This window comes from Pyrus communis, chromosome 7, assembly GCF_041283825.1.
Source record: "Pyrus communis isolate YQ-2024b chromosome 7, ASM4128382v1, whole genome shotgun sequence".
In the NCBI taxonomy this organism is placed as follows: Eukaryota; Viridiplantae; Streptophyta; class Magnoliopsida; order Rosales; family Rosaceae; genus Pyrus; species Pyrus communis.
Genome location: NC_142571.1, coordinates 6,459,429 through 6,485,017, shown reverse-complemented (window position 1 = coordinate 6,485,017; position 25,589 = coordinate 6,459,429). Strand labels below are relative to the sequence as shown.

At 36.1% G+C, this 25,589-nt stretch overlaps 3 protein-coding genes and 1 long non-coding RNA gene across 25 annotated transcripts; 2 read left to right on the top strand and 2 right to left on the bottom strand.

Annotated features, from left to right (window-relative positions):
* The first annotated feature begins 374 nt into the window (after positions 1–374).
* Positions 375–3,672, top strand: LOC148695532 (putative LRR receptor-like serine/threonine-protein kinase At3g47570). The gene is made up of 2 exons (XM_088697819.1): positions 375–3,046; positions 3,189–3,672. The coding sequence occupies exons 1-2, from the start codon at positions 1,021–1,023 to the stop codon at positions 3,563–3,565; spliced, it is 2,403 nt and encodes an 800-aa protein (XP_088553945.1). The 5' UTR covers positions 375–1,020; the 3' UTR covers positions 3,566–3,672.
* Positions 3,673–4,097: 425 nt separating this feature from the next.
* LOC148695531 (uncharacterized) lies at positions 4,098–4,762 on the bottom strand. The gene is made up of 2 exons (XR_015964652.1): positions 4,649–4,762; positions 4,098–4,496 (listed from the first exon to the last, which is right to left on the bottom strand). It is a non-coding gene; the product is annotated as an uncharacterized LOC148695531 (long non-coding RNA).
* Positions 4,763–6,815: 2,053 nt separating this feature from the next.
* On the bottom strand, positions 6,816–10,365 carry LOC148695530 (uncharacterized). Its single transcript, XM_088697341.1, has 5 exons — positions 10,261–10,365; positions 7,741–8,009; positions 7,182–7,191; positions 6,977–7,060; positions 6,816–6,917 (listed from the first exon to the last, which is right to left on the bottom strand). The coding sequence occupies exons 1-5, from the start codon at positions 10,363–10,365 to the stop codon at positions 6,816–6,818; spliced, it is 570 nt and encodes a 189-aa protein (XP_088553467.1).
* Positions 10,366–14,455: 4,090 nt separating this feature from the next.
* On the top strand, positions 14,456–24,561 carry LOC148695529 (putative LRR receptor-like serine/threonine-protein kinase At3g47570). 22 transcript variants are annotated; one of them, XR_015964629.1, is made up of 9 exons: positions 14,468–14,692; positions 14,800–14,906; positions 15,071–15,143; positions 15,246–15,270; positions 16,665–16,729; positions 17,653–17,748; positions 18,461–19,147; positions 19,240–19,304; positions 19,610–20,176. XR_015964629.1 is itself a non-coding variant. In XM_088697806.1 (2 exons), the coding sequence occupies exons 1-2, from the start codon at positions 22,820–22,822 to the stop codon at positions 24,435–24,437; spliced, it is 1,479 nt and encodes a 492-aa protein (XP_088553932.1). In that variant the 5' UTR covers positions 22,494–22,819; the 3' UTR covers positions 24,438–24,561. The 22 variants fall into 22 exon arrangements, 1 of the variants encoding a protein (XP_088553932.1); XR_015964631.1 differs by having other exon boundaries at positions 14,469–14,906; positions 19,610–19,682; positions 19,762–20,176; XR_015964635.1 differs by having other exon boundaries at positions 14,470–14,906; positions 18,461–18,588; positions 19,092–19,147.
* The last annotated feature ends 1,028 nt before the right edge of the window (positions 24,562–25,589 follow it).

Here is a 25,589-nt window from a genome sequence, read left to right as displayed (position 1 = left end):
ATCATATGATGTTATAATTTCACTCAACTTATAACTCGTGAGATTGTTTTAAGTTAAAAGAATGAATACAATAACTTCAAAAATTGAACATTCCTAATATTAGTTCACAAAATTATATTTATATTGAATTTATTCATCAAATTAAGAGAAAAAGATATATTTTTTTTGTCAGGACATCCCTCATCGAGTACGATAGCGATTGGGGTGGCTGATCCACTACGTACAGAGCACTCTGATTATGATTATAAATTGGATGCTGCTAAAGCTGCTAGACAAACAATCAATACAGCTCAACTTTTTTACAACTCCATTTCTACTTTCGCACAAAACAAATATCATCGTCATGGGGATGGGGTTTTACAACTCCATTTCTGCAGTGTTTTTGTCATCCTTTTTTATGCATGCCTTCATTCTTCACTCTTGCCTTCCTTGTTTCGCCCTTCCGGGAAATGAGACAGATAGACTCGCTTTGCTTGAAATCAAAGCTAGCATAACTCATGACCCTTTTGAAGTCCTGACTTCATGGAATGAAACCATCCACTTTTGCTCTTGGCATGGCGTTACATGTGGTCGTCGTCATAAGAGGGTCACAAGCTTGAGCCTGCCGTCCTTGAAACTTGCAGGATCTATGTCGCCGCATGTTGGGAACTTGAGTTTTTTGAGAGTCATTGATCTCCAAGGAAACAGCTTAGGCCACGAAATTCCTCCAGAATTCGGCCGCCTACGCAGATTGCGAAGACTGCGGTTAAACAACAATTCACTGAGTGGAGAAATTCCCACTAACTTGTCGCGTTGCTCTCAGCTCCTCAGGCTCGGTATTGGTTTCAATGTGCTGATGGGAAAGATTCCAAAGGAGCTTGGCCTCTTGTCAAAGTTAAGAGGTTTTGCCATCCACCATAACCACTTTACAGGGGGAGTCCCTACTTCTTTTAGCAATTTATCATCTCTTGAAGTGTTCTCCGCAGCTTCTAATAATTTGAGTGGCACTGTCTTAGCTTACAGGGGGATATTTTTGGACGAATGACCAATCTTAGCTTTCTTTCTTTTGGTGAAAATAGCTTTTCGGGTATGCTTCCTCCCTCAATCTTTAATCTCTCTTCTCTCACACTCCTTTCTATATTAGTAAATGAAATCCAAGGGAGTCTACCCTCAAACTTAGGTATGGTCTTTCCGAGTCTCCAAACATTTTTTATTTCCCATAACCAATTCAGTGGATCTATTCCTGTTTCATTATCAAATGCCTCAAATCTATTTAGATTGGGGATCGCAGGTAACCACCTGCATGGAAAAGTCCCTCCATTGACGAATTTGCATAAGCTTGAGTTATTAGACCTTGGTGACAACCATCTCGGAAGTGGGGGAATTGATGACTTGACCTTTCTCTGCGATTTGACCAACGCCACCCATTTAGAAATTCTCTCAATGTTTACCAACAATTTTTGGGGCACGTTACCTCAGTGCATAGGAAACCTGTCTTCTTCTCTTCAAATCTTCATTATAGCTCAAAATAAAATATTAGGAAGTATCCCGAATGAGATTGTAAATCTGGCTAACTTAGAGGTTTTGTTGTTGTCTGAGAACCAATTATCAGGTCACGTTCCCCCTGGTGTAGGAAAGCTGCACAAGTTATATCAATTAAATTTGAGTATGAACTCTCTTTGTGGCAATCTTCCATCCTCTTTCGGAAATTTAAGTCAACTAAATGAGTTATACTTAGACGGCAACAAACTTCAAGGCAATATCCCGCCGAGTTTAGCAGAGTGTCAGAATTTGAGGATCTTATCTCTTGGTGCCAACAATTTCAGCGGTATCATATCGCAAGAAATCTTTGGTCTGCTAAACTTGTATAATTTGAGTTTAGGACAAAATCAGTTTATAGGCTCCCTGCCAGAGAACATAGGAATTTTAATAAATCTAGAGTATTTAGATATCTCTGATAACATGTTATTCGGTAAAATTCCGGCTAGTCTTGTTAGTTGTATAAAATTAAAGTACCTAGACATGCATGGAAATTTCTTCAATGGGACAATTCCATCAACTTTGAGTTCACTAAGAGGTCTTTCAAAATTGTATCTTTCTCACAACAACTTGTCAGGCACCATTCCAGAATTCTTAGAAGGTTTTGTATTTTTGGAATCTCTGAATCTATCTTATAACAATTTTGAGGGCATGTTGCCGATCAAAGGAGTGTTCAAGAATGCAACGGCGACATCAGTTGAAGGAAATAGCAAGCTTTGTGGGGGCATACCTGAGTTTCATTTGCCAAAGTGCAAACTCCAGCATGCAAAAAAGAAAGGATTGAGCTTAACCATGAAATTGGTTCTCTCCCTCGTTTGTGGGATTCTTGGAGTCATTTTTGCACTAACCTTTTTGTACCTTTATTGCTCACGGAGGGACAAAAAGGGTCAAGCTGCAACTGATTCAGACAAATTTCCCCAGGTGTCTTACCAAAGTCTGCTAAAGGCAACAAATGGATTCTCCTCAACCAACTTGGTCGGTATGGGCAGTTTTGGGTCCGTTTATAAAGGAGTATTTGAGCAAGGTGAAACTACAGTTGCCATCAAGGTACTCAACCTCGTTCGTCGCGGAGCCTACAAAAGTTTTATTGCTGAGTGCGAGGCTTTCAGAAATATTAGACACCGTAATCTTGTCAAGGTACTCTCAGCATGTTCTGGTTTTGATTATCGCAGTCACGACTTCAAGGCCTTAATTTATGAGTTCATGGTTAACGGGAGCTTGGAGGAATGGCTGTATCCAATTCATACAATTGGTGAGACAAATGAGAGGCCAAGGAGCTTAACAATTTCTCAGAGGTTGAATATTGTTATTGATGTTGCTATGGCATTGGATTATCTTCATCATCATTGTGAGACGCCAATAGTTCATTGCGACCTCAAACCCAGCAATATTCTTCTCAATGAGGACATGGTTGCACATGTAGGTGACTTCGGGATGGTGAGGTTCCTACCAAAAGCTGCTGAAAATTCTTCGGGAAATCAATCAAGCTCTTTAGGGATCAAGGGAACTATTGGTTATGCTCCTCCAGGTAAATACACTTGGTGGTTTATTTTTCCCTAGCTAGTATTTTAAAATTGTGCAGTATTTATTTTAAAATTTTCAAACATGAAATGAGCTTTTAGCATTTCACTAGAAAATTAGAATCTAATGTTCTGAATTGTGGAATGCAGAATATGGCATGGGACATGAAGTGTGGACACAAGGTGATGTGTACAGCTTTGGCATCCTCCTGTTGGAAATAGTTACAGGAAAAAGACCGACCGATGACATGTTTCAGGGAACTTCAAACCTTTATAGCTTTGTGAAGGCAGCTCTGCCTGAGCAAGTGGAAGAGGTTTTGGATCCCGTTCTTGTTCAAGAGAGCAATCATCCTAATGAAGGGAGGGCAAGGAATCGCGTCCTAATCATAGAAAGTTTAATCTCTGTTTTAGAAATTGGTGTTGCTTGCTCAGCGGAGTTGCCTAGAGAAAGATTGAACATCTGTGATGTTGTGGCACATATGTGTCGGATCAGAAACAAACTTCGAGCAAATGGTATATGCGAATAGAAGCTTATTGTTAATATGTGGTATAGCATGTAATAGTATTGATGTTATGTGAAAGCGTTCTCGTATTTGTTAGATAAAAAATGCAGTGCAAATGGCTAGTTGATCAATGCTTGCCAAACAAACTTATTTGCATCGAATTATGCTTGAACAATGACATTCTGGCTTTGCCAAACATTACAGGACTAACACTCTGAAAGAATTAAAATTAAAAATTAAAAAACAAAGTTTTGGAAAGTATTCATCAAATTTCAAACCTATGTTGGATTTCCTGCTCTCTGTTGAGAGGCTTATCCCTGGTTGAAAATGGGAAGCGTTCCATAGTAGTTTATTGCTTTTGTTATTTTATTTTTTTAGAAAACCTAGACGGTACGAGGAGAATTTTATTAATAACAAAAAGTAAGTTACACCTAGTCAAGGGAACATAAACCCAACTCCTCGTAATACAAGAAAAAAGAAAACAAATACATGAAAAAGAAGGGGATATAAGCCTTACTCTTCTATAAATGAAACAATAAAGATACAAAAATACGCATTCATCAACATTTATGTGAGCATTCATCATCCATTCATCAACATTTATCTTTCGCTCGCTCACTCTCATATTTCATTAAAATATTGTTTTACATATAGTTTGGGGGTGGTCCAGGCAACACAGAGGTGGGCATTCATCAAAGCCATGTCACAGAAAATTACATGAGCATTGACGAAATTTTAGGTCTATAAATGCATGAGAGAAACATTTCACAAATCCGTATACTTTCAGAGATATTAAACCATGCTTAATTTTAACGCAGTGGAGGGATTTGATTTACCTTTCATTTTGTAGATCCGAGTTCTTGCAGCCATCTTTGCTGTGTGTACAGCACCTTCAATTGTGAGCCATTGCTCCTTGCAGTTCCTATTCCCCTTGGCCTTACTCGGATCCCCAAGTCTACATACAGAAAACATACATGCATGAGTCAGAATTTCGTTTCCATTTGAGCTTCGGTTGTGAAAACGAAAGGGAGAAATGGTTGGATGCATTTTTATTTCAGATATCGCCAAGTGGAGACCATAATCGCAGAGAGAATGAGAGATCTTTACCTCGGTTTTCGCAGAGGAATGCACGATGGTGACAATCTGGGCTAGAATCAAAGATCGCCATGGCTGGGTTCCGTTTGTGACAGAGATGGAGATGGATTCATGTTTTGACGTTCTAGGTTGATGATAGAAACTAGGGTTTCAGTTCCATGAGAAATGAAGGGAAAGAGGAAATGAAAGAGATAGCTTTCACGGCTCTGGGCTCGCGGGTACGGCGCTAGTTAGGAGAGATGTGGAAACGGGCCTCTAGTTCATGTTTCCTGGCACGGGTTCAACTCTCCAGAGCACTGAAATTTTGCTTCCTTTTCCAATATTTTCCAGCGCATCTGTTTCTTTCTTGTCAGCAGGTCACCACTTCGAATGCTAGGTGTGTCGGTTTCATTGTCTTTTCTTTTATTTCTGTTCCTGTTTCCTTTGTTATTTTATATTTTCTTTTATTGTTTCTTTCTTTTATTTTCTTTTGTCTTTGTTAGGTATTTTTCAGTTTTTAAGGTTTTAATATTTTTGTTTTCCTTCTTTATTTTTTCCGCACAAGGATAATGTGTGATTTAAGTTTGGGGGTGGGAAGGTAAAATTTTTAGATTTTTAATTTTTAAGTATGCTAAAATTTTTCATTCTTTTTAAGTTAATATTCATAGATTATTTTAAACATTTGAACAAATGGACATGGTGGAAATTAATTCCACAGTAGAGTCTTTTCTATTTATTGTTGTTTTGGCACTAATTCATGAGTTATCCTTTCACAATTAGCACATTCACACCAACATGATTTGTGGGGGTGAGATTGAAGCACTTGCTTTTAGTTAATTTTTTATATTTTTGTTCTAAAAAATAAAGTTTAGTTATTGTTATAAATAAAGTAATAATTGTTCCACCGAGACTTTGCTTAGTAACCAGGTCATTCATGCCTAATCAGTAGTGATCTCGCGTCAAATAGTAGAGTCTTGGCATGGGGCAAGGTGGTTAGTTGGTTTCGTAGCCTTTTCAACTCGAGTTAGTAAGTCCTTAGGGGCATTCTACACCTAGTGTCCTAAAGCCCTTGTGGTTTGGGAGTCATTGACCTAAAACTCATTACATGGGTTGGATCGAAAGTTTAAGTGAACTAACATTGCACAACCACTTTTATTACTATCTTCTTCTTCTTTTTCTTAAGCCTTTTCCCACCATGTGGGGTCGGTTGCGAGGGATGCAACATGAGGACTTTCTAGACGGTCACCCATCCTAGTACTACTCTCGTCCAAAGTCATTTAACTTCGGAGTTCAGATGGACTAGACTTTGTGGTGGTAAGGGTTAGTCTTTTTAACTTCAAAATAGTTATGTTTGAAGTTAGTAAGTATTAACTAAAATGGACAAGTGGTAAGGGTTTTAGTCGAGTCTTTTTAACCATGTTGATTCATTTTATACCAAATGAAGTTCATGAGTTCTTTTCTAATTAATTCTAAATGGCTTAGACTCTGTGGTGGTATTGGTTGGAATTTTTTAAAAGATGTTCTAATTTTAACATTTTTTATGGATTGCAACTTGAAAGTGAAAATTGTCTTGGTCAAGTTTTGTTAAAGTTTTTAGTTTGTTAGTTTTTATTTTTTGTTTTTGAGTTTTGTTTTGCTGGAGGACAAGCAAAAAGCTAAGTTTGGGAGTATTTGATGAGTACATATTATCTCATCTATTTTACCCTATTCTTAGTTATAATTTATTGGTTATTTTGGTAGAATTTTGATACTTTGTTATGTATTTTAAATGTAGGGCATTCGACTTCCTCTTGAGTAAAAAGTGATCAAACGCATGAATTTTAGAGATTTCAATTGAAGGATGGTCGTGAGTCTTTCAAGATGATTGTATCAAAATTTCAGATTTTTCTACCAAGTCGTTTAACAGCGGCGAAGAAAAGAAGGCACAGCGCGTAGCTTTCCCAGATTGACGTTTTTGAACATTGTGGGTATTTTGGAGGTGAAGATGGAATATTTTGAGGAAGATTTGTTTTGAGGATTTGATGGGGACGATGCAGGTTTTGTAACACATTGTGCATAACTGCATTTAAAATATCTCTTACAACTTAAGGTGTGAAACATTTAAAAAGTTAAGGAATAAATAGAAATACCTGCTGCTGAAAGATTAGATTGATCCCAGGGGAGGACATCGGATCTTTTGCACTATTAGCTGAGGAACTCTTCAAACCATTATCACCCTTTTAGCCAAACCTGACGCTGAACAAATATCCAGGCGAGCATCAATCCAGGTCAGATCACCGTAGAGCTCTCCAAATTTTCCGTGCTGGAAAGTATAGCAGAGAGAGCCGAAAAAATTAGCACTGAATGGACTTCTCTTCTTACTGCTCCAAGAATTGCCATCGTCTCCCCCAATATTAACTGCCACTGGGTTGTACCCATCCTGAAACCAGGCAGTGCAGCCTCCACCTAAAATTTAATGCCACCATTGACCAGAAGAAGTGAGAATGGCATTACAAATTAATTTTACAAACGAAAGGGAACTATATCACTAACAATGATTAATTTTGACAATTAAAGAATTTCGTACCCGGCCTTCCCTGGGGCAAACATCAGGAAATAGTTAAAGTAAAAACTAAAGATACTGCATACTGTCGGCAACAGATCTGGACTCGTAAACACAAAATAAAAATATAGAATTGTTCTGTTAGAATTTGTCTCTAGAATTATTTTTATTACTATTATTTTCTTTTACTGCAGTCACACCTACCACCACGGAACACCATGAAGGGAGGTGACATACTCCTTAAGTCTACTGGCTTTTAATATACTAAAGTAGAAAACTACACACATACAATATAAATGAAACTAACAGGTACCAAAACACGTATACATGTATAAAAACATGCAAATGTATAAACTAAAAAATTATAATATACACCTGAGTATTGGTAGGAAACTTCCAAAAAACTGTAACGAGATAATACAAGTTATCACAGAAAATATGAGTAACGTGTAAAATTACCAAAAATTCCATATACTGCAGCATGAGGTTCTTTAAGACACGCATCATAAGATGGCCGCCAAAACAAACCCTTTTCTTTCTGTATCATGATGTTATCATGATGTCTTTTCGTGTCTCATTTTGCCTCCAAAGATCTTGGCTTTTTTCATAAGAAAAGGCAGCCTTTGCGCAGAATCCAGGCATTAGAGAAGGAGGTGCCTCATCATCTATGGAATTAACTGCCTGGGGATGACCACTGTTTTTATGTACACCAATGTGGTACCGCAATCCAGATTTGGAGACAAGTGATGACATATCTAAGGAAATTGACTCAGGCACATCCCAGTATTTTCCCTTATGGTCAACGAACAGTTCAGGCCATGCAGCCTCAAGTGTAATATCATGGTAAGGAAGCTGCAAACACCTTAAAGGTTGAGAAAATTTAATGCATGGCTCATAATTTAAACAGGAAGATAAATAAAGGAAATAAAGGTACAGACATGAACTTTTTCACTCAAACAGCTTAGGCAGCACATGTGCAATGTTAAAGGTACTGATATTAACTTTGTCAGTACATGGCTCTTAATTTATAGACATGAAACTTTCCAATTTTATCTATGTTCCCTGCAGTGCATATGTGCAATGTTATCAAGTCATGTAACCTATAAAGAAAAGTGGTAAACAGAAGAAACTTGTAAATTAAGATTTTTGAAGCATGTTGATATATACGAACCTATATCCAAGGTATGTTCAGGAAAGAAATGAAAAAATTGTGGCCTCATTTAGTCTCTAAGATTGGATTGAAATGGACAACCCACTATATTCAAGGTATGTTGACGAAAGAAATGAAAAAATTGTGGCTTACTTGAAGGTAGGAGATGGATTATTTTCCATTCCAATCCACCAAAATGGTAAGGATCAGAAGGGATTATTTTCCATATCCCTCTTCTAATCACCTCAATATGAAAAATCATTCACCCCTATCTTTAATATACCCTCAATATAGTAGTTTGTCCATTCCATTCCAATCCTAGAGACCAAACAAGGCCCTACTTTTCAACAATTAAGAAATTAGGAAACAATACTTTAAGATTATACATGCTGACAGAATCTGGTAAAGTTCAAGTGATACATCCCTATAATTACTTATTTTGAACTTCAATTCCTATAAGAGAAATTTGTCATATGAAAGAAAGAAAAAAATCGCAGTTGGATGATACTACAACCTGGCATGAACAAACCCAAAAAAGAACTTTAAACCTAACAACTCCAATCAGTAAACAAATTATCCACCTAGCCATAGTAATTGTACAAAAAATGAAGAAATTGACACCCATAAATCCCTCAAACTAGCTTCAAAAACCCGGCAAACAAGGGACAAAAGGAATTCTGACTGTTTAAACATTTGATTAAAGGTCAAAACAGGAAAGTAAATGCATGCCTTATGAAAGAGCATCAATTTGTTGCGGTCCTTTTTTCTCACCATGCCCTTCTGTGCTCAACTTTATGGATGATGACAGAGACAAAAGAAGCTGTGTGCATATTGCATAATCCAAACGAATAAAGTGACTTTGGTCTAAGAATGCTAACCTATTTTCACGCAGATCATGTAACAAGGGAATTAGTATGTCGGACAACTAAGAATGCTAACCGGATTTGATTAATGTGAGATGACTTTGGTCTAAGCATAAGCATAGTAACTCTTAATTCACTCCTCCAACAGAAAACATGCTCAAGGAATTAGGACATTAAACTCAACACATTTGGAACAGTAATTTCAAAAATACAATGCATTTACACAGTACATTCATTAGCGACGATATTGTTCAGATTTCAAAACATCGAAACAAACTTTTTCACCTAAGAAATCCCATAAAAAAAAAAAATTGGATAATCCCAACCAGTGCTCTGATAAACCTGATAAAGCTTTGATGCTCTGGAAAAACATAAGAACCCGCTTGCAAATCAGTAAAATAACAAGGCAACAAAAAATTCATGTTTTATGTGCTATACCACTAGAACTAGGCAAACAAGCTTTGTTCGACTGTCAAGCTTTCCACTCAATCTCTCTTTCTCACATCAAGTAATTCACCAATAACCCAAAGTTTATACAATAAACCAACATCTTCCTAAATATCAAACAAAGAACAAACCAAATCTAGAAACAGAGGCTCCTTAGCAATTAGTAACATAAAACTTGTTTACAAAAATACGAATTTGGAGAACAAAAAAAAGGTTCATTTCTCAGGAAACAGGAGACAAATTATCTTTCCTAACCTTTTTCCTTTACCCAATTCAACCCCATAACAACAATTTCAATTGTTCTTCTCTCCAAACTTTCCCGGCAACCAAACAAACAACAAATGAATCACACCCATTTCCCATCATTTTCTCAGTAACCATACAAACCACAAACCAATCAACAGAAACACGTAAAACGAAAAAGAATATCCATTAAACGAAAAATAAAATAAATTTGAGAAAACCCAATAGGCAATAGCTAAGCAAAGAAGTTGTAGCCGTGTACCAGTTAGAGGTAGCTGGTCTGAGCAGAGGGACTGGTGAGAGAAAGAACCCAAGTCCCTGTAAGAATTGGGGTTGTAGGAAGGTATAACACCCAGAAGAAAGAGTTGCTGAATCATAAGGGCTCGGCTGGCTCGAGCACCGTCGAGAGGAAAGGGGTGGCCTTGGCCGAGCCCTCAAGGGTCTGAGGCGAAGAAACGTTCAAGTCCCAGAAGGCTGAGTCCATCGCCGTCCTCAGGTTCGCCATTGTTGGCTGTCGAAAGAGTGAGGAAGCGCGAATTCTTTTTGGTTTCGGTTTTGGGGTTCAAGTGGTGGGTTTGTGAAGGTTTTATTTGTCTCTTCCTTTGGGTCCTCATCTGTCTTGAAATGAGTTTGAACATGGTGTATCCTTTCTATCGCATTTGTGCTAATGAAATGATATTAAGTGGAGAAAAACTTATGAGTTATAATTGTTTCATTGGCTTGAGACTTTACCATGGCGATGTATCATTGTCATAAAAGTACTTTGCAAGAAAGAGATTGATGGTTGGGAAATCCGCAAAATCCACCATGGTGTGAAAGGAGATAGTGGTGATAGAGTGCTCATATGTTATATTTTAATGAAGGAAGATGCTAGTTTAAGGGAGGTGAATAGGTTCCAATTTATAAATTTAATGTTAATATCGATTCTCAAATTTCACATTCGCATCATATGAAATATCCTACATAATAAACAAATAAATTTACACATAGACGTAGGAAAATCCTCGGGCTCCCTCCCAAGTCAGGACAAATGAGGACGAAAAGACTTACAAAACTCATCAACTAGTAGGCAATTTTATCTCCAAGCTTTGCTACTCAAACTCTCTTCAACCTTCAAGTGAAAGTGGCACGATACTAACACAGTCAAGTGCAATCCTGGAATCCGTTCGAAAGACAATTGGCCCTTAAATCTACAAAGGAAACGTAATGTGTCAATAACAATTGGATTTTCATCCCAGTAACCAAAACATTCACCCCAGCCACGCATGTTAATAGCCATATAAAGGAGCTCAGCTTTTCATCCTCTCATTTTAAAGTTCTACGCTGATCTAATAGTCGTACATTAAAACACATGAGCAGTAAAACGACTGTACAGATACGTCAGCAGAAAAATGACTGCAAATTATCAAAATCAGACAGGGCATACACTATCACATCCTAGTGTCAACTCCGCCGTAACACTATATTGTTCGTTTTTGGCCCCGATCACGCCTTCATGGTTTTGTTTTTGGGAACTCACACGAGAACTTCCAAGTATGTCACCCATACTGGGATTGCTCTCACCCGAGCTCGCTTAACTTCGGAGTTCCAATGGAACCCGAAGCCAGTGAGTTTCCAAAAGGCCTTGTGCTATATGAAGGTGCACATGTGCATATAAGGCACGTCACCCTCTCTCTATTGGTCGATGTGGGATGTTACATACGCGCTTCCACAAGTACCAATTAGCAAATGACTATGTGGATTTTGTAACATATTGTGCATAACTGCATTTAAAATTTCTCTTCCAACTTAAGGTGCACAACATTTAGACAATTAAGGTATAAATAGAAATACCTGCTGCTGAAAGATTATATTGATCCTAGGGGAGGACACCAGATCTTTTGCACTATTAGCAGAGGAACTTTTCAAACCATAAATAACCCTTTTAGCCAAAGCTGAAGCTAAACAAATATCGAGACGAGAATCAATCCTGGTTAGATCACCGTAGAGCTCTATAAGTTTCCCGTGCTAGAAAGTATAGCAGAGAGAGCCGAAAAAATCAGCACTGAATGGATTTCTCTTCTTATTGCTCCTAGAATTGTCCTCGTCTCCCTTCATATCAACCGCCACTGGGTTGTACCCATCCTGAAACCAGGCAGTGCAGCTTCCACCAAAAATGTAATGCCACCATTGACCAGAAGAAAAAGTGGGAAATGGCATTACAATTTCATTTTGCGAATAAAAGGGAACTATATCACTAACAATGACTAGGTTGACTACCCATTATTTTTTACAATTATAGAATTCTGTATTTGGTCTTCTCTGGTGCAAACATCAGGAAATGGTAAAGTAAAAAACTTAAGAGCACTTCCAACATGGGAACCCCAGGTAATATACTATGCTATCCACCCAGTGAACAGTAACTGCCCTTAATGAACAATAATCGCCTTTTGCATCTTCACCGTTGCACCCTGACAATAGGCAATAAAATATTATTTTTATTTTTATTTATAAAATAATACAAAATAATTTTATTTCTAATTTCGGATAAGATTTTTAATCGTTCTCGTTACGCCACGTGTTATTATCCGAAAAGTTATAAAATAATATGTTTGTACCATACTTGACCAATCCCAAAACTACTATGCACCGGTCAACAGTATACTGTCAAGGACCCACAAGACTTTTCCTCCAACCAGGAGGCCAATTACAACGCGACACATGTCGATATCAGTGGCCAATCATAGCGCAACACGTGTCAATATCAGAGGTCAATCACAACAGGACACGTGTCAATGTTAGAACAAAGCTAGAAACTTTCTTCTATAAAAGGAGATCATTCTCCCACAATAACCCCTAATGTCATTTGTACTAAACTATTCACTACAACTCACTAAAAGAAAGCTTGAACCTATGTATTTGTGTAAACCCTTTACAACTAATGAGAACTCCTCTACTCCGTGGATGTAGCCAATTTGGGTGAACCACGTACATCTTGTGTTGTTTGCTTCCCTATCTCCATTCATTTACATACCTATCCACACTAATGACCAGAGCAACCTAGCGAATGTCACAAACTTAACACTTTATGTTGTACCAAAGTCCTCGCCGATTTTGTGCATCAACATTTTGCGCCGTCTGTGGGAATCACACTTATTCCTATTCTCTCCAGCTTTGTCAAGCTGGTTTCCACCATTCGTACACTTTCTTTTGACCAGGCACCCTTCTCCAACATGGGGAGTGAAGGGAGCCATAGCACGCAGAACGACATCCCCCTCGCACTTAGTGCGAAGCAACGAAAGAAGTTCATGTAACTTCTATTTGTTTTTTTTTTTACAATTTTAATTTTTATGTTTTTTTTTGTTTTTTACAAATTTTTTTTCTTCCTATAACTTCATTTTTTAAATTTTATTTTTTTCTGTAACTTCCTGTAACTTCTATTTGACAACATTTGTTTCCTATAACTTCTATTTTACAAAATTTGTTTCATATATTTTTTAAGTTCTATTTTTTTCCTATAACTTCCTAAGCCATTATACAATATTAAATTAAATTAAGTAACATGAAACAACATTAAACAATATGAAACAACATTAAATAACATTAACCAATATAAAAATTATGCAACATAAAAAAAAACATTTAACAACATGAAACTTAAACAACATTTTTAAAAACTTTTAACAATATAAAACTTAAACACCAACTCTATGCTTGTTTTGGACCAAAGATGTGCAACAAGATCCTGCTGTAGATACTAAGTTGTAGTTTTTAAATATAAGTTTGTAGTTTTTAAACATAAGTTTGTAGTTTTTAAATTTAAGTTGTTATAGTTTTTAAATTTAAATAATAAATTATGTTTAGCCCTATAACCCTTTAATCCTCGGTTGGAGACGGTTTTTTGTGGTAGGGGTAAAACGAACCCTATGACCCTTTGGCCTTCGGTTGGAGATGAAGGTAAAGATGACCCTGTACTGTTCATTAAAATATTAATATCTTAGAGGGCTAAAAGGTTTGTTCCATTGGAGATGGTCTTATTGAACTTGACTTTGAGACTGACTTTGTTGCTCGAAATGATATCTTTCAATACTTGGTAAGTGCGATTGATATGATCCCCCATATTTTTTTAGTTCTATTTGATTAGTTGTTGTTATAAGTATATGGTTGCGTACTTAGTTAGTGTATTCAATTGAGATTTTAAGGGATTTTAATTTTTTTTAATAAATTCAGGGGTATTCAATCAGGATTTTCATTGATTAACTGAAATTCAATGTGTATTCAACCAGAATTTTAAGATAATTTATTAAAATCCTTAGATATCTGGGTGTATTCAATTAGAATTTTAAAGAAGTTTATAACATTCTAGTGTATTCAATTAGAATTAGAATTTAAAGAATTTGCAAAAGTTGAGGAATTAGAGGGAATTAAAGAGATTTTATAGTTTATTTTAAGTATCCACGAGTCTCAACTCTTCCATTAAGATTTAGAGAGAATTAAATCAAAATTTTACATGAAATCTCTAAAAATCAGTTAAACTCTATAAAATTTCATAAATTTATACATCCAGTAAAATCTTTCAAAATTCCAATTAAATATACCCACTTCATTTCAGTCGTCCTTTTTTCCCCTTATTTCTTCTTCCTCTGCTTTGCTTTAGCTGCTGCTTCTTCTTCTCCCCCCTTTTGGTTCCCCCTCTCTTGCTTTATTTCTTCCGATGTTTTCTCTCTCTCTCTCTCTCTCTCTCTCTCTCTCTTGCTCTCTTCAAAATCCCACAACAGTGTTTGGAGTTGGAGGCTTTTGCTCTGTTGGGTTTTTTTTTTTTTTTTTTTACCAATAACTCAAAGGGCCGAAAGGTATTCCCATTTCATATTCTTCTCTCCCAATTTCTTTAGGGTTAATTTCAATTTTCTTATGCTGTTTGCAGCGGTGCTTTTTAGGGTTTAACTATTTGATTTCACAGATTCATTACAGACACAGTAAATAAGTACATTTTAAATTCGTATTTCATAACTTGGTTGCTTAATTCTACTGCCACTGTTCATCGGCCTCTCCTACGAAACAGCAAGGGTATGCAGAGATCATAATAGATGGGCTTTTTATTTTTATTATTTTTTTATCTTTTACATAATGCTCTTAAATGTTAATTATACATAGCATGGAGTAAGGTTATAACTCATCATCATCAACATCTTATTTATAACAATGTTGCCAAAATGCATTCTGATTATCAGGTATATCACTATGGAAGAACCAGAGCAAGTCCTCCACGAATACGGCTTGCATGGTGAATTTTAATCTTTCCAGGTACACCCATATCTATATCCCAAACAACTGTTATTATGTATCAATTTGTTAGAGTCAACAAATGTTAGAGTCAATTTATATAATTGATTTTTTGCTTTCCAGGTACAACCATATCTCACTCCCTCTGGTACTCTCTCTCTCTAAAATCTCTGTTGGGTTTCTACCAATATGTCAATTTGTATAATTTATTTTTTGATGTGGGATTTGGTGCATTTGATTTGGGTTATGGTTTGAGATGTTATTTGGAAGATTTCATTTTTGAGTTGGATTCATGGTTTTTGCTTAAGATCTCTCTCTTTTTATTTTTTTTATTTTTTTATGGTCGCTGTAGCTTGCTGTGCATGTGATATTTTCTTCCATGTCCAATATTATCCAAATTCATTACTACATTTCAAGAGCTTGCGACTTATAACTTCGCTCCCAACTCCCAAGTGAGTCTTAGATAGCAAATCACCCTAATAACCATTCTAAATACGTTAAATGGTGAAAGCGAGAAATGGTGAATCTAAATGGTGGTGTGGTACATCATGTAGAATCTTTTGAATTCAATTTGTCTTTTTTTTCTTCCCCTTTCTGTTAATTTAAATTGGGATTTGCTACTGATTTGTTTTTCCAGATTAGGAGGAAAAGAGAAATCATGTACATTTCACTGTTTTGGAACATTGCAAATAAATTGAATACACAAACAAATTAGGAAAAGATAAAGGATTATGCTTGATGACTGATTGGTTTATGGATTAGTTGTATGATTTGTCGTGTAGATCATGGTTTTCAGGTCTTTTACAGTTTTAGTGGTTGTGCTTAAGGGTAGATGATGTAGGATGGAGATAGTTTTTAGAGAATGCTGGATTTACATTCGTTTGGGTACATTCAAGTAGTTTTGTGTCCCTGTGAGGTATTTGGTATTCCTCATAGTTTCGTTCTTGACCATATTCCTTCTTGAATCTTCATCGATAAAGTGTTTCTTTGAGCTATTCTTTAAATTTGTCTTTTATGTTTGACCCAGTTATGACTTTCCCTACCTTTGTGTGCATGTACTGGTTTGAATTTATGTGCATTTTATTTGAAATGATTCGAATTGAATATTTATAACCAGAAGAAGTGATTTTTCTAATTGTGATAATTGTGCCTCATGTTTTGTTGAGGACTTTGATATTCTAATTTTTTCATGATAATACATCATTTCTTCTTGATAATACATCATGTTTGGGTGTTTAAACAATATTTGCCTAAAAGTGTGCTCTGTTTTCTAGTGGTATTTCAAATAAGGTAACTTCCCCAAACACTGACATTTTGGTTTTCTATTGGTATGCGTGAAACCAGCTTGATTCAGGTTACAAGGTTGAGAGGGTTGCGGATACTTGTCATATGTGGATAGTTAATCATGTTCAATAACCTTAGTTGGAGGGCCATTCACTTAAATTTTGGTTTCAAGTTGTAGAAAGATGGCTTTTTATGGGAATTTGGAATTAGCATATCACTTTTTGCAACACTAAAGATTGGGTTATAATGGATATGCAGATCTTTGAGAGGATAAACACTGTTTGACTGATCGCACAAGATTGGTTCCTGTGACCACTGCTCAGGTGTAGTTTCTTTTTATATTATGTTGAATTGACGACAAATAGTGCTCATCTTTGTTAATTGGATAGGATAAGCACTAATTGTCATCAATTCAAGGTAACACTAGTTTCTACTCGACCATTGCCTGCACTTTTGGACGATTTTATATGTGAATTTGATGCGAAAATGTTTACTTTTTGTGTTTAAATATGTACGCAAAATAAAACAATTATGTCTGTTGAGGATATCATTGCTCTGATTGGAGATAAGTGTGATGGAGTTACTGGACGGGTAAAATTTTGGACTATTCTTTCTTCTTCTTTCTATGAAATTTTAGTATCACTTCAGGATACGTTTCGAGATATCTTAGTGCACTTAAAAACATGCCGTAAATTTGAAATCTGACATCATTTTGTGAAGTCTTCTATGCAAGAAATCCGTTGGAGTCAAAATCTATTATTCAATCCGATCTTCTAAACAGAATAAGTCTAGAGGCATCCTTGAAATCCTTTAACTATTTTAAATAGATATTCCTATACCATACATGTCAGCCGTAATTGGTCAACTGTGAAGGTCACCAACTACTCAAACAAAACCCATCTCAATTAACTTATGGGCAATGTTTTAAACGTCTCTTGACTGTATATTTTATGTTAGAAAATAATGTGATGATTATACCTTCATGAAAGAAGAGGTAGTAAAAAAGAATTAGAAAGCGAGTGAATCATATAGGCAGTTTGTAAATTCTTAAGACCATACCTCCAAACCGAATACAGCACCAAAATTCTTTTGTTCCTCAACTAGCTCTTCTTTTCTTCTTCTTCTCTCCCTCATTGACATCCTCAAATGAATGCTTCTTTGTTAATTAGAGTTGCAATAATCTTCCCATAGATGTTGTCATACCCCCATGAGCTTGCCAAAGGTACTGACTGGTTGCTGATTTCAGCTTCACGTACAAAGATGACTAGCGGGTCAAGTTCCATAAGGAGGTGGAAGCAGAAGAAGAATTGGCGTCACCCTTCAGTTTTTCAACCAAAAGGAGGTAGCCTTTATAAATGATTTACACAAGCTTCTCTGTTTTGTATCTCTGAAATTTGAGTTCTTTGACTCAAATATCCTTAGGCGGACACAAAATTTTGACCCCAACATCCAATTTAATTAATTCAACTTTGGTACGTGAGTTAAGAGTTTTTCTATGATTGTATTACTGTGTTTGATAAATGAATGATGAATTGGAAATAGTTTCTTACTTATGTTTTTATTAGGTGTGTACTAAATTGGATGTTAGTTTGGTTATTTCCGAACTTTTCACATGACTTTCATTACCTAATTCAGATTATGAAAACCCTAACCTTAATTTTGTAAATTGATTTTGGTACCTGCAAATGTGAAAAGGGTAAAGTTTCGCATCCCTTTAGTGTTTGAGCCTGAAATTAATTTATCTGTGAGTCCTGGATCTCTGTACATTTCGGGTAAATTTCAACGACTTTCTCTTTTCGAATGCCTTTTTTAATTTTCTATTTTTGTCTTTGAGCTTCTGCTTTTTGGGCATTTTGGGTTGTAGTTTCTATTTCCCAGTCGACTGGAAATATTGATGGGGGAGAGAGAGAGAGAAATTGCTCTTCAATAACTATGCTTATATATTTCTTAGGGTCTGGTATTTGATTAATTAGAAATGACAGCTTTACTTGATTGACGGTTTTTTTTTTTTTTTTTTTTTTTTTTTAATTTTTTTTTTTTTTTATCAATTTAAGGTACTATGAATTGGGACCCAACAATCCACCATATGCTGCCAAGTTCTACGACTTTTGTGGGGCTGAGGATCCTGAGGCATCCATCTGCACTACCAGTTTCCATGTTTCTATGATGACGATTGATCCATGTAATATCTCTCTTTTAAGATTCATCATTTCATTCAGTCTTGCTCTTGCACTCTAACCAAGGTTCTGTATCTCCAATAATCTCATCTCTTTTATAGAAACATGAAGTTGATGCGTAATTGGGTTTTTTTTTTCTTTCCTTGAGGTCTCTGTTTATTTTCATTACTGTATTGATGTTTTCTGCCGTTGTTTATACAATTCTAAGAGGATAGAGATTAATGGCATGAGGGTAAAAAAAAAAAAAACAAGGGAAGGAGGGAAAGATGAGGAATGCATGGGTTGGCCTGAGTTTTATTTAATTGGTTTGGGATTTTGTTTATGTTTGGGATTCTTTTCCCTAATTAATATTTTTTTTGAATTCATATAGAATTTTGTTTATGTTTGGGGTTGTCATGTTCGAGTATTTAATTTGGTATTTAGTAGTTTACGTTACAGTTGTCAGTTTTCCAAGCGATAATGCTTTTTCTGATATATCTGCAAATATTAACACTTTGTAGATTTTCAGTTTTTAAACAATAAGATAATGTATCCGTTTAGACTCCAGAGTGCTTTGTCATTAAGGTAAATGATTTTTGTTTTTTGCTTTGTGCCTTTTCTGATTCATGCTTTAACACGTATTGAATAATTTCCAAATTAACAATTGGTTCTTGCAGCTGCGTGAAGGGACGGACTATTCAAGCTTCGCAAGTTAATTTAAGGGTCTTAATCACTATATAAGGTTTCCATTTCTAATCCTTATTCCTTCCGCCTTTCCCCTTATTAAGAAAATTTTACTAATTGTAATTGTTAAATGTTATTAAGGTGAGAAAGGGATCATCGATCTGAAATGAGCTTTTTATGTAGCAATTTATCCACTCATTCACCTCAAAATTCTTTTTCTTCATAGATTGTTCTGGTACCTGCTCTCTCATTTTTTTCATAGGCACAACTCTTTAATTCTTCTGTCTGTTTTCAGCGTTGAATTTTGGATGACAGGCTCTGTGCTTATACATCGATTTCTCTGCTTCTTTGTAAATCTTGCAGGTCAGGACGACACACCTATTGGGGTAATGTCGGGATGTTTAGGCTTGGGTGGAGACGTGGACTTATAGAAGAGGTGAAGTAGCTTAGCTCTCTGTCATTAACTTTATCTGTTCTATGCATCTCTACAATCTTACAATGCTCTTTTATTAAAGTGCAAGATGTTGGGACCGGTTACTGGAATACGAGATTTGGAACAAAAGTGGTTGACAATGCTAGAGTCGAAACCAAGTGTGAAATCCACATTGAAAATGACTGGTCAAAATGCTAATCATATTCTGAAAAATGTTGGGTTTCCTGATGAGTACTCTGGCCGAATTCAAGAGGCTAATTTAGTGATTTGCAGTTAATTTTGTAAATTTATTGAATGAAGTCATTTGTTATTTAGCTTATCTTGTGTTTAGTTTGGTTTTAGGAGAGGGTTGCGCATGATCTGTAGAATCACAATTAAAGGTCAGTTTTTCCAACAATTTTTCCTTTTCTTTTTGCTGCATGTTTGTGCATGTTTGGTCTCTGAGATTTTGTATTTAGTCACTGTTGATTTGTAGTTTATGTCTCCCTTTGGCTACATATTGTCACAAGTTTATTCTCGGCATTTTTTTGTTAGGGTAAGTGGTTTGGCGAGTTCTGTATTATCATATAATCTTTGGAGCTATTTTAAGTAAAAATGAAATGTTGACATTGATATATCATGCGGCACACTTAATTCACACTACTATATTCGGTCTTCATGTTTCCATTGCAACGCTCTGCATTTCCCACCCGATGAATTTTTTAATAAAGATGTAGTTAAAGCAATTACATGCTCTATCAAGTATGTTTTATATGTGGTTGTGGTAGTTGGAAGGAAATGAAATGTTTGTGCTGATAATTGGTAGTTTAAATATATAGAAATAGAGAATAATTATAATTGGAGCACCTAGGATATTTAACATTGTTTTCTTTTCCATGTAATTTTTTCTCATGCTTAACATATTCTTTTGTTTATGCATTTGATTCAAGTGCTATTTTTGTTAGTGTTAATTTTGGGTTGCATATCAACAAACTAACCCAGTTAATTTTGCTTAGTGTTGATGTATAAGGTGAACTCTCTTTGCATCAACTTGAATAAACATTCTTCTACTTAATTGCCTAGCTGCTAAAACAAGAACGAAACACTTTTTATGTTTTTTTGTTTAACTGCTAAAATAGGTGGCTGGCCTGTAGGACATATATTTTGCCATCTTAACTTCAAGGGCAATATATGTGTAAAATGCATGTTGCTTCTGTTTCTCAGGGAAACAAAGAAAGCATTTTTTGCAACCATATCTTTTGTAATCAGCTCGGTTGAATCTATATAAAAGCCAAACTGCTTATCTTACCGACACCGTTAACTCATCTATCCCTTTTGTTTGTTCATGATTATGTTGAATTTTTTTCCAGGTTAAAATGTGTTTTATTAAGGCTGGTGCATTCAAGTCCTGTAGCAACGCAGACATTTTTTCTAGTATTTCCCAAAAAATTTCCCCCCATCCTTCAACCCTAGCCCCCAAACCATGATAATTTCCTAATGACCAGTCAAGCCTTATCTTAATTTCTAAAACCTAATGGACCCGTGGAGGGGTCGTCCTTGGATTCAATTTGCATTCTCCTTATCTTGATTACTTACCGCACTTTGCACTCTCCTTATCTTGATTCCTAACCACTATATATCAGTGTATCATGACATTTTCCAACACTAGAGACAATATAGTTGACCCACATGGTGTATGCTTATTCCATTCTATAATCTGGTGCTGAGTGGTTTTTTTTTTTTTTCTTTTTTTTTTTTGTTGTGAGACCTCTCACTTACAAGTGAAAGAGAAATATCACTAGACCGTAGTAAGTGACCAATACTGTGGCATCATTAACTAGGACAGTAATTGCGTGTTTTGGGGGATGAATATGCCTCAACGTATTTGCATTATGCGGCAGGTTGCTTATAAATTAGATGTATTCTCCTCAGAGCTGCTGTAAGCATATAACAAGTAGCAACCACCGTGGGGATGAACAAGTTCTTTTCAGTTTTGCTTTTCTCATATTTTTGCTTTCATGTCCTTATTTTTCACTCATGCCTTGCCTTGAGACTGAGTGGAAATGAGACAGATCGATTGGCCTTGCTTGAAATCAAGGCGAGGATAACCTATGACCCTGTTGAAGCCTTGACTTCATGGAACGAAACCAACCATTTTTGCAATTGGCGTGGTGTCATATGTGGTCGTCGTCACAAGAGGGTCACGGTGTTGAACCTGCAGTCCTTCAATCTTTCAGGCTCTCTGTCACCACATGTTGGGAATTTGAGCTTTTTGAGAGTACTTTCTCTCACCAACAATAACTTGAGCCACAAAATTCCTCCAGAAATCGGCCGTCTCTCAAGATTGCAAGATATAGTTTGGGAGAATAATTCCCTTACCGGTGAAATTCCCTCAAACCTAGGTATTGTCTTTCCAACTCTAGAATATTTAGGGGTCGGCCACAACAAATTTACCGGACCTCTTCCCATTTCGTTATCTAATGCCTCAACTCTTATCTTTGGATGGAAGGAAACAAATTTCAGGGGAAAGTTCCTTCTTTGAAAAGTTTAGTTAATCTTGAGTCCTTGAATATTGCTTACAACAATCTTGGAAGGGGGGAAATCGATGACTTGAGCTTTGTTTGCGATCTGACTAATGCTACCCGTTTACAACAACTGATGTTCGATACAAACAATTTTGGGGGCAATTTAACTCAATGCATGGCCAACTTGTCTTCTTCTCTTGTATTCTTGTATGTAGAACACAATAAAATATCGGGAAGCATCCCCCATGGGATTGGAAATCTGGCTAAGCTAGAGAGCATTTGGTTTGCCCAGAACCAATTTTCAGAAAGCTTCGGAAGTTGTACGAATTAGATTTGGGTTTTAACAATCTCTCCGGCTATATCCCATCGCCATTTGGGAATTTAAGTGAACTATCCATATTGAGATTAGCCAGTAACAAACTTGACGGCAATATTCCCTCAAGTCTAGGTAAGTGCCGGAAATTGATTACCTTGATCCTTGCTAATAACAACCTCAGCGGTATCATATCCCCTCAAGTCATTGGTCTGTCATCTTCCTTTGTGGAATTGGATTTCTCTAAAAATCAATTGACTGGTTTCCTTCCCAAAGAAGTAGGAAATTTGATAAATCTGGAGAAATTTCGTGTTTCTCAAAACATGCTGTCTGGGGAAATTCCAACAAGTCTTGGTAGTTGCATAAAAATTGAATCTCTAGACCTGCAAGGAAACTTCTTTCAAGGGACGATTCCATCATCTCTGAGTTCACTAAGAGGAAGCAAAGAATTATATCTTTCTCGCAACAACTTGTCAGGCTCGATTCCAGAATTCTTAGAGCGTCTTCAAGTTTTGCAATCTTTGAATCTATCTTATAACAACTTTGAGGGCATGGTACCAATGAAGGGGGTTTTCAGGAATGCAACTGCCACATCGATTGAAGGAAATAGCAAGCTTTGTGGGGGAATTCCTGGATTCCATTTGCCCAAGTGCAAACTCCAACATTCCAACAAGGGAGGATTAAGCCCAAAAATGAAATTGATAATTTCTCTGGTTTGTGGGATTCTTGGGGTTACTTTTGCACTAGTCTTTTTGTACCACCGTCGGCCACAGAGGGCAAAAATAGAGCGGACTTCAAGTGATTCAGAAAAATTTCTCTCAGTCTCTTACCAAAGTCTTCTCAAAGCTACTGATGGATTTTCCTCTGTCAACTTGATTGGTATGGGCAGTTTTGGGTCTGTCTATAAAGGAGTACTTGAGCAAGGTGAAACAATTGCTGTCAAAGCACTCAACCTTGCTCGTCTGGGAGCTTACAAAAGTTTTATTGCTGAGTGCGAGGCTTTAAGAAATATTAGACACCGTAATCTTGTCAAGGTACTCTCGGCATGTTCTGGTTTTGATTATCGCGGTCACGACTTCAAGGCCTTAATTTATGAGTTCATGGTTAACGGGAGCTTGGAGGAATGGTTGCATCCAACTCATACAATTGGTGAGACAAGTCAGAGGCCAAGGAGCTTAACAATTTCTCAGAGGTTGAATATTGTTATTGATGTTTCTATGGCACTGGATTATCTCCATCATCATTGTGAGACGCCAATAGTTCATTGCGACCTCAAACCCAGCAATATTCTTCTCAATGAGGACATGGTTGCACATGTTGGTGACTTCGGGTTGGTGAGGTTCCTCCCAAAAGCTGCTGAAAATTCTTCGGGAAATCAATCAAGTTCTTTAGGGATCAAGGGAACTATTGGTTATGCTCCTCCAGGTAAATACACAGTTGTCTATTTTTTCCTAGCTAGTATTTTAAGATTGTGCAATATTTATTTTAAAATTTTCAAATATGAAATGGGCTTTTAGCACTTCACTAGAAAATTAGAATATAAGTTCTGAATTGTGGAATGCAGAATATGGCATGGGACATGAAGTGTGGACACAAGGTGATGTGTACAGCTTTGGTATCCTCCTGTTGGAAATATTTACAGGAAAGCGACCAACCGATAACATGTTTGAGGGAGCTTCAAACCTTCATAACTTTGTGAAGGCAGCTCTGCCGGAGAAAGTGGAAGAGGTTTTGGATCCTGTTCTTGTTCAAGAGAGTGATTGTCATGACGAGGATAGCAAAAGGAATCACGTCCAAATTGAAAAAAGTTTAATGTCAGTTTTAGAAATTGGTGTTGCTTGCTCAGCAGAGTTGCCTAGAGAAAGATTGGACATCAGTGATGCTACGGCACAAATGTGTCGGATCAGAAACAAACTTCGAGCAAGTGGTATATGTGAATAGAAGCTTATTGTTAGTACGTGGTATAGCATGTAATATTAATGTATTTTATGTGAGAGAGTTCTCGTATTTGTTAAATAAAAAAATACAGTACATATGGCTAGTTGATCAATGCTTGCCAAACAAACTTATTTGCATACGAATTATGCTTGATCGATGAAATTCTAGCTTTACCAAACATTAAGTGACAAGTGGAGACGGGATCAATTTGCAGGTCTATGATAGAGCATTCATGTAAAGATGTTTTGTGTATATTCACCCCAAAACACTTTAAGTGACAAGTGGAGCCTATGTCTGGTAAGGTTAAGGGTTAAAGTTAAGTTGATGATGTAAGACTTAATTACATTTTGTAACGTCAATTTTCGGCTATATTGCTCAAACATGTTATATTTTAGAGAATGTGCTAATTTGTGAAGAAGGATTCAAAACTACATGTGTTTTTGTACTCTATCATTCTTGTTGGTATAATGATTGGCTTCTCATACAAATTATATATATATATATATATATATATATATATATATCATTTGCATGTTGCATTTCATTATTTTTTGGAAAGCATTTGTTTAGGGGAAGCTTAACAATTTGAAGATGTGTTTCTTTCGATGTTTATTTATTTATTTTCTTCGACTATTTCTTTGTTTTACTTTCCTCTTTTGAATTCGTCCTCACTTTCAAGTTTCATTCTTTTGAAGTGATTCCAATTCCTAGTAAGGAAATTTTTTTCCGTCTCATCTTGTATACATAGATAATTTATCTATTCATAGTAATCATAATTACTCTCGATGAATTTCATATTTTGGAACCATTGCATGATGTCATCTACACCATTGAAAGAATTATCAAATTCAATAGAGAGAATTACTGGAATTTTGCAAATCCTAAAACCCAAGTAAGAGGTAGGATAGAATAGAAACAAATATGTTATAGAGAATCATAGAGTTTTACAAACCTTATTGTCTTTATTCAATAAATTTGAAATTTAGAATGGCTAAATATATGAAATTCAAGAAGAATAGGGGGAATAGCTCTACCAATGCATACGTGAAAGACGATTTTTTTTATAATTAAAGTGAATGATGGGTTTTAATTTAAATGTTATTGATTTGTGATAAATGATCATTTGAAATATTATACTTAATTTTGGGATGAGAT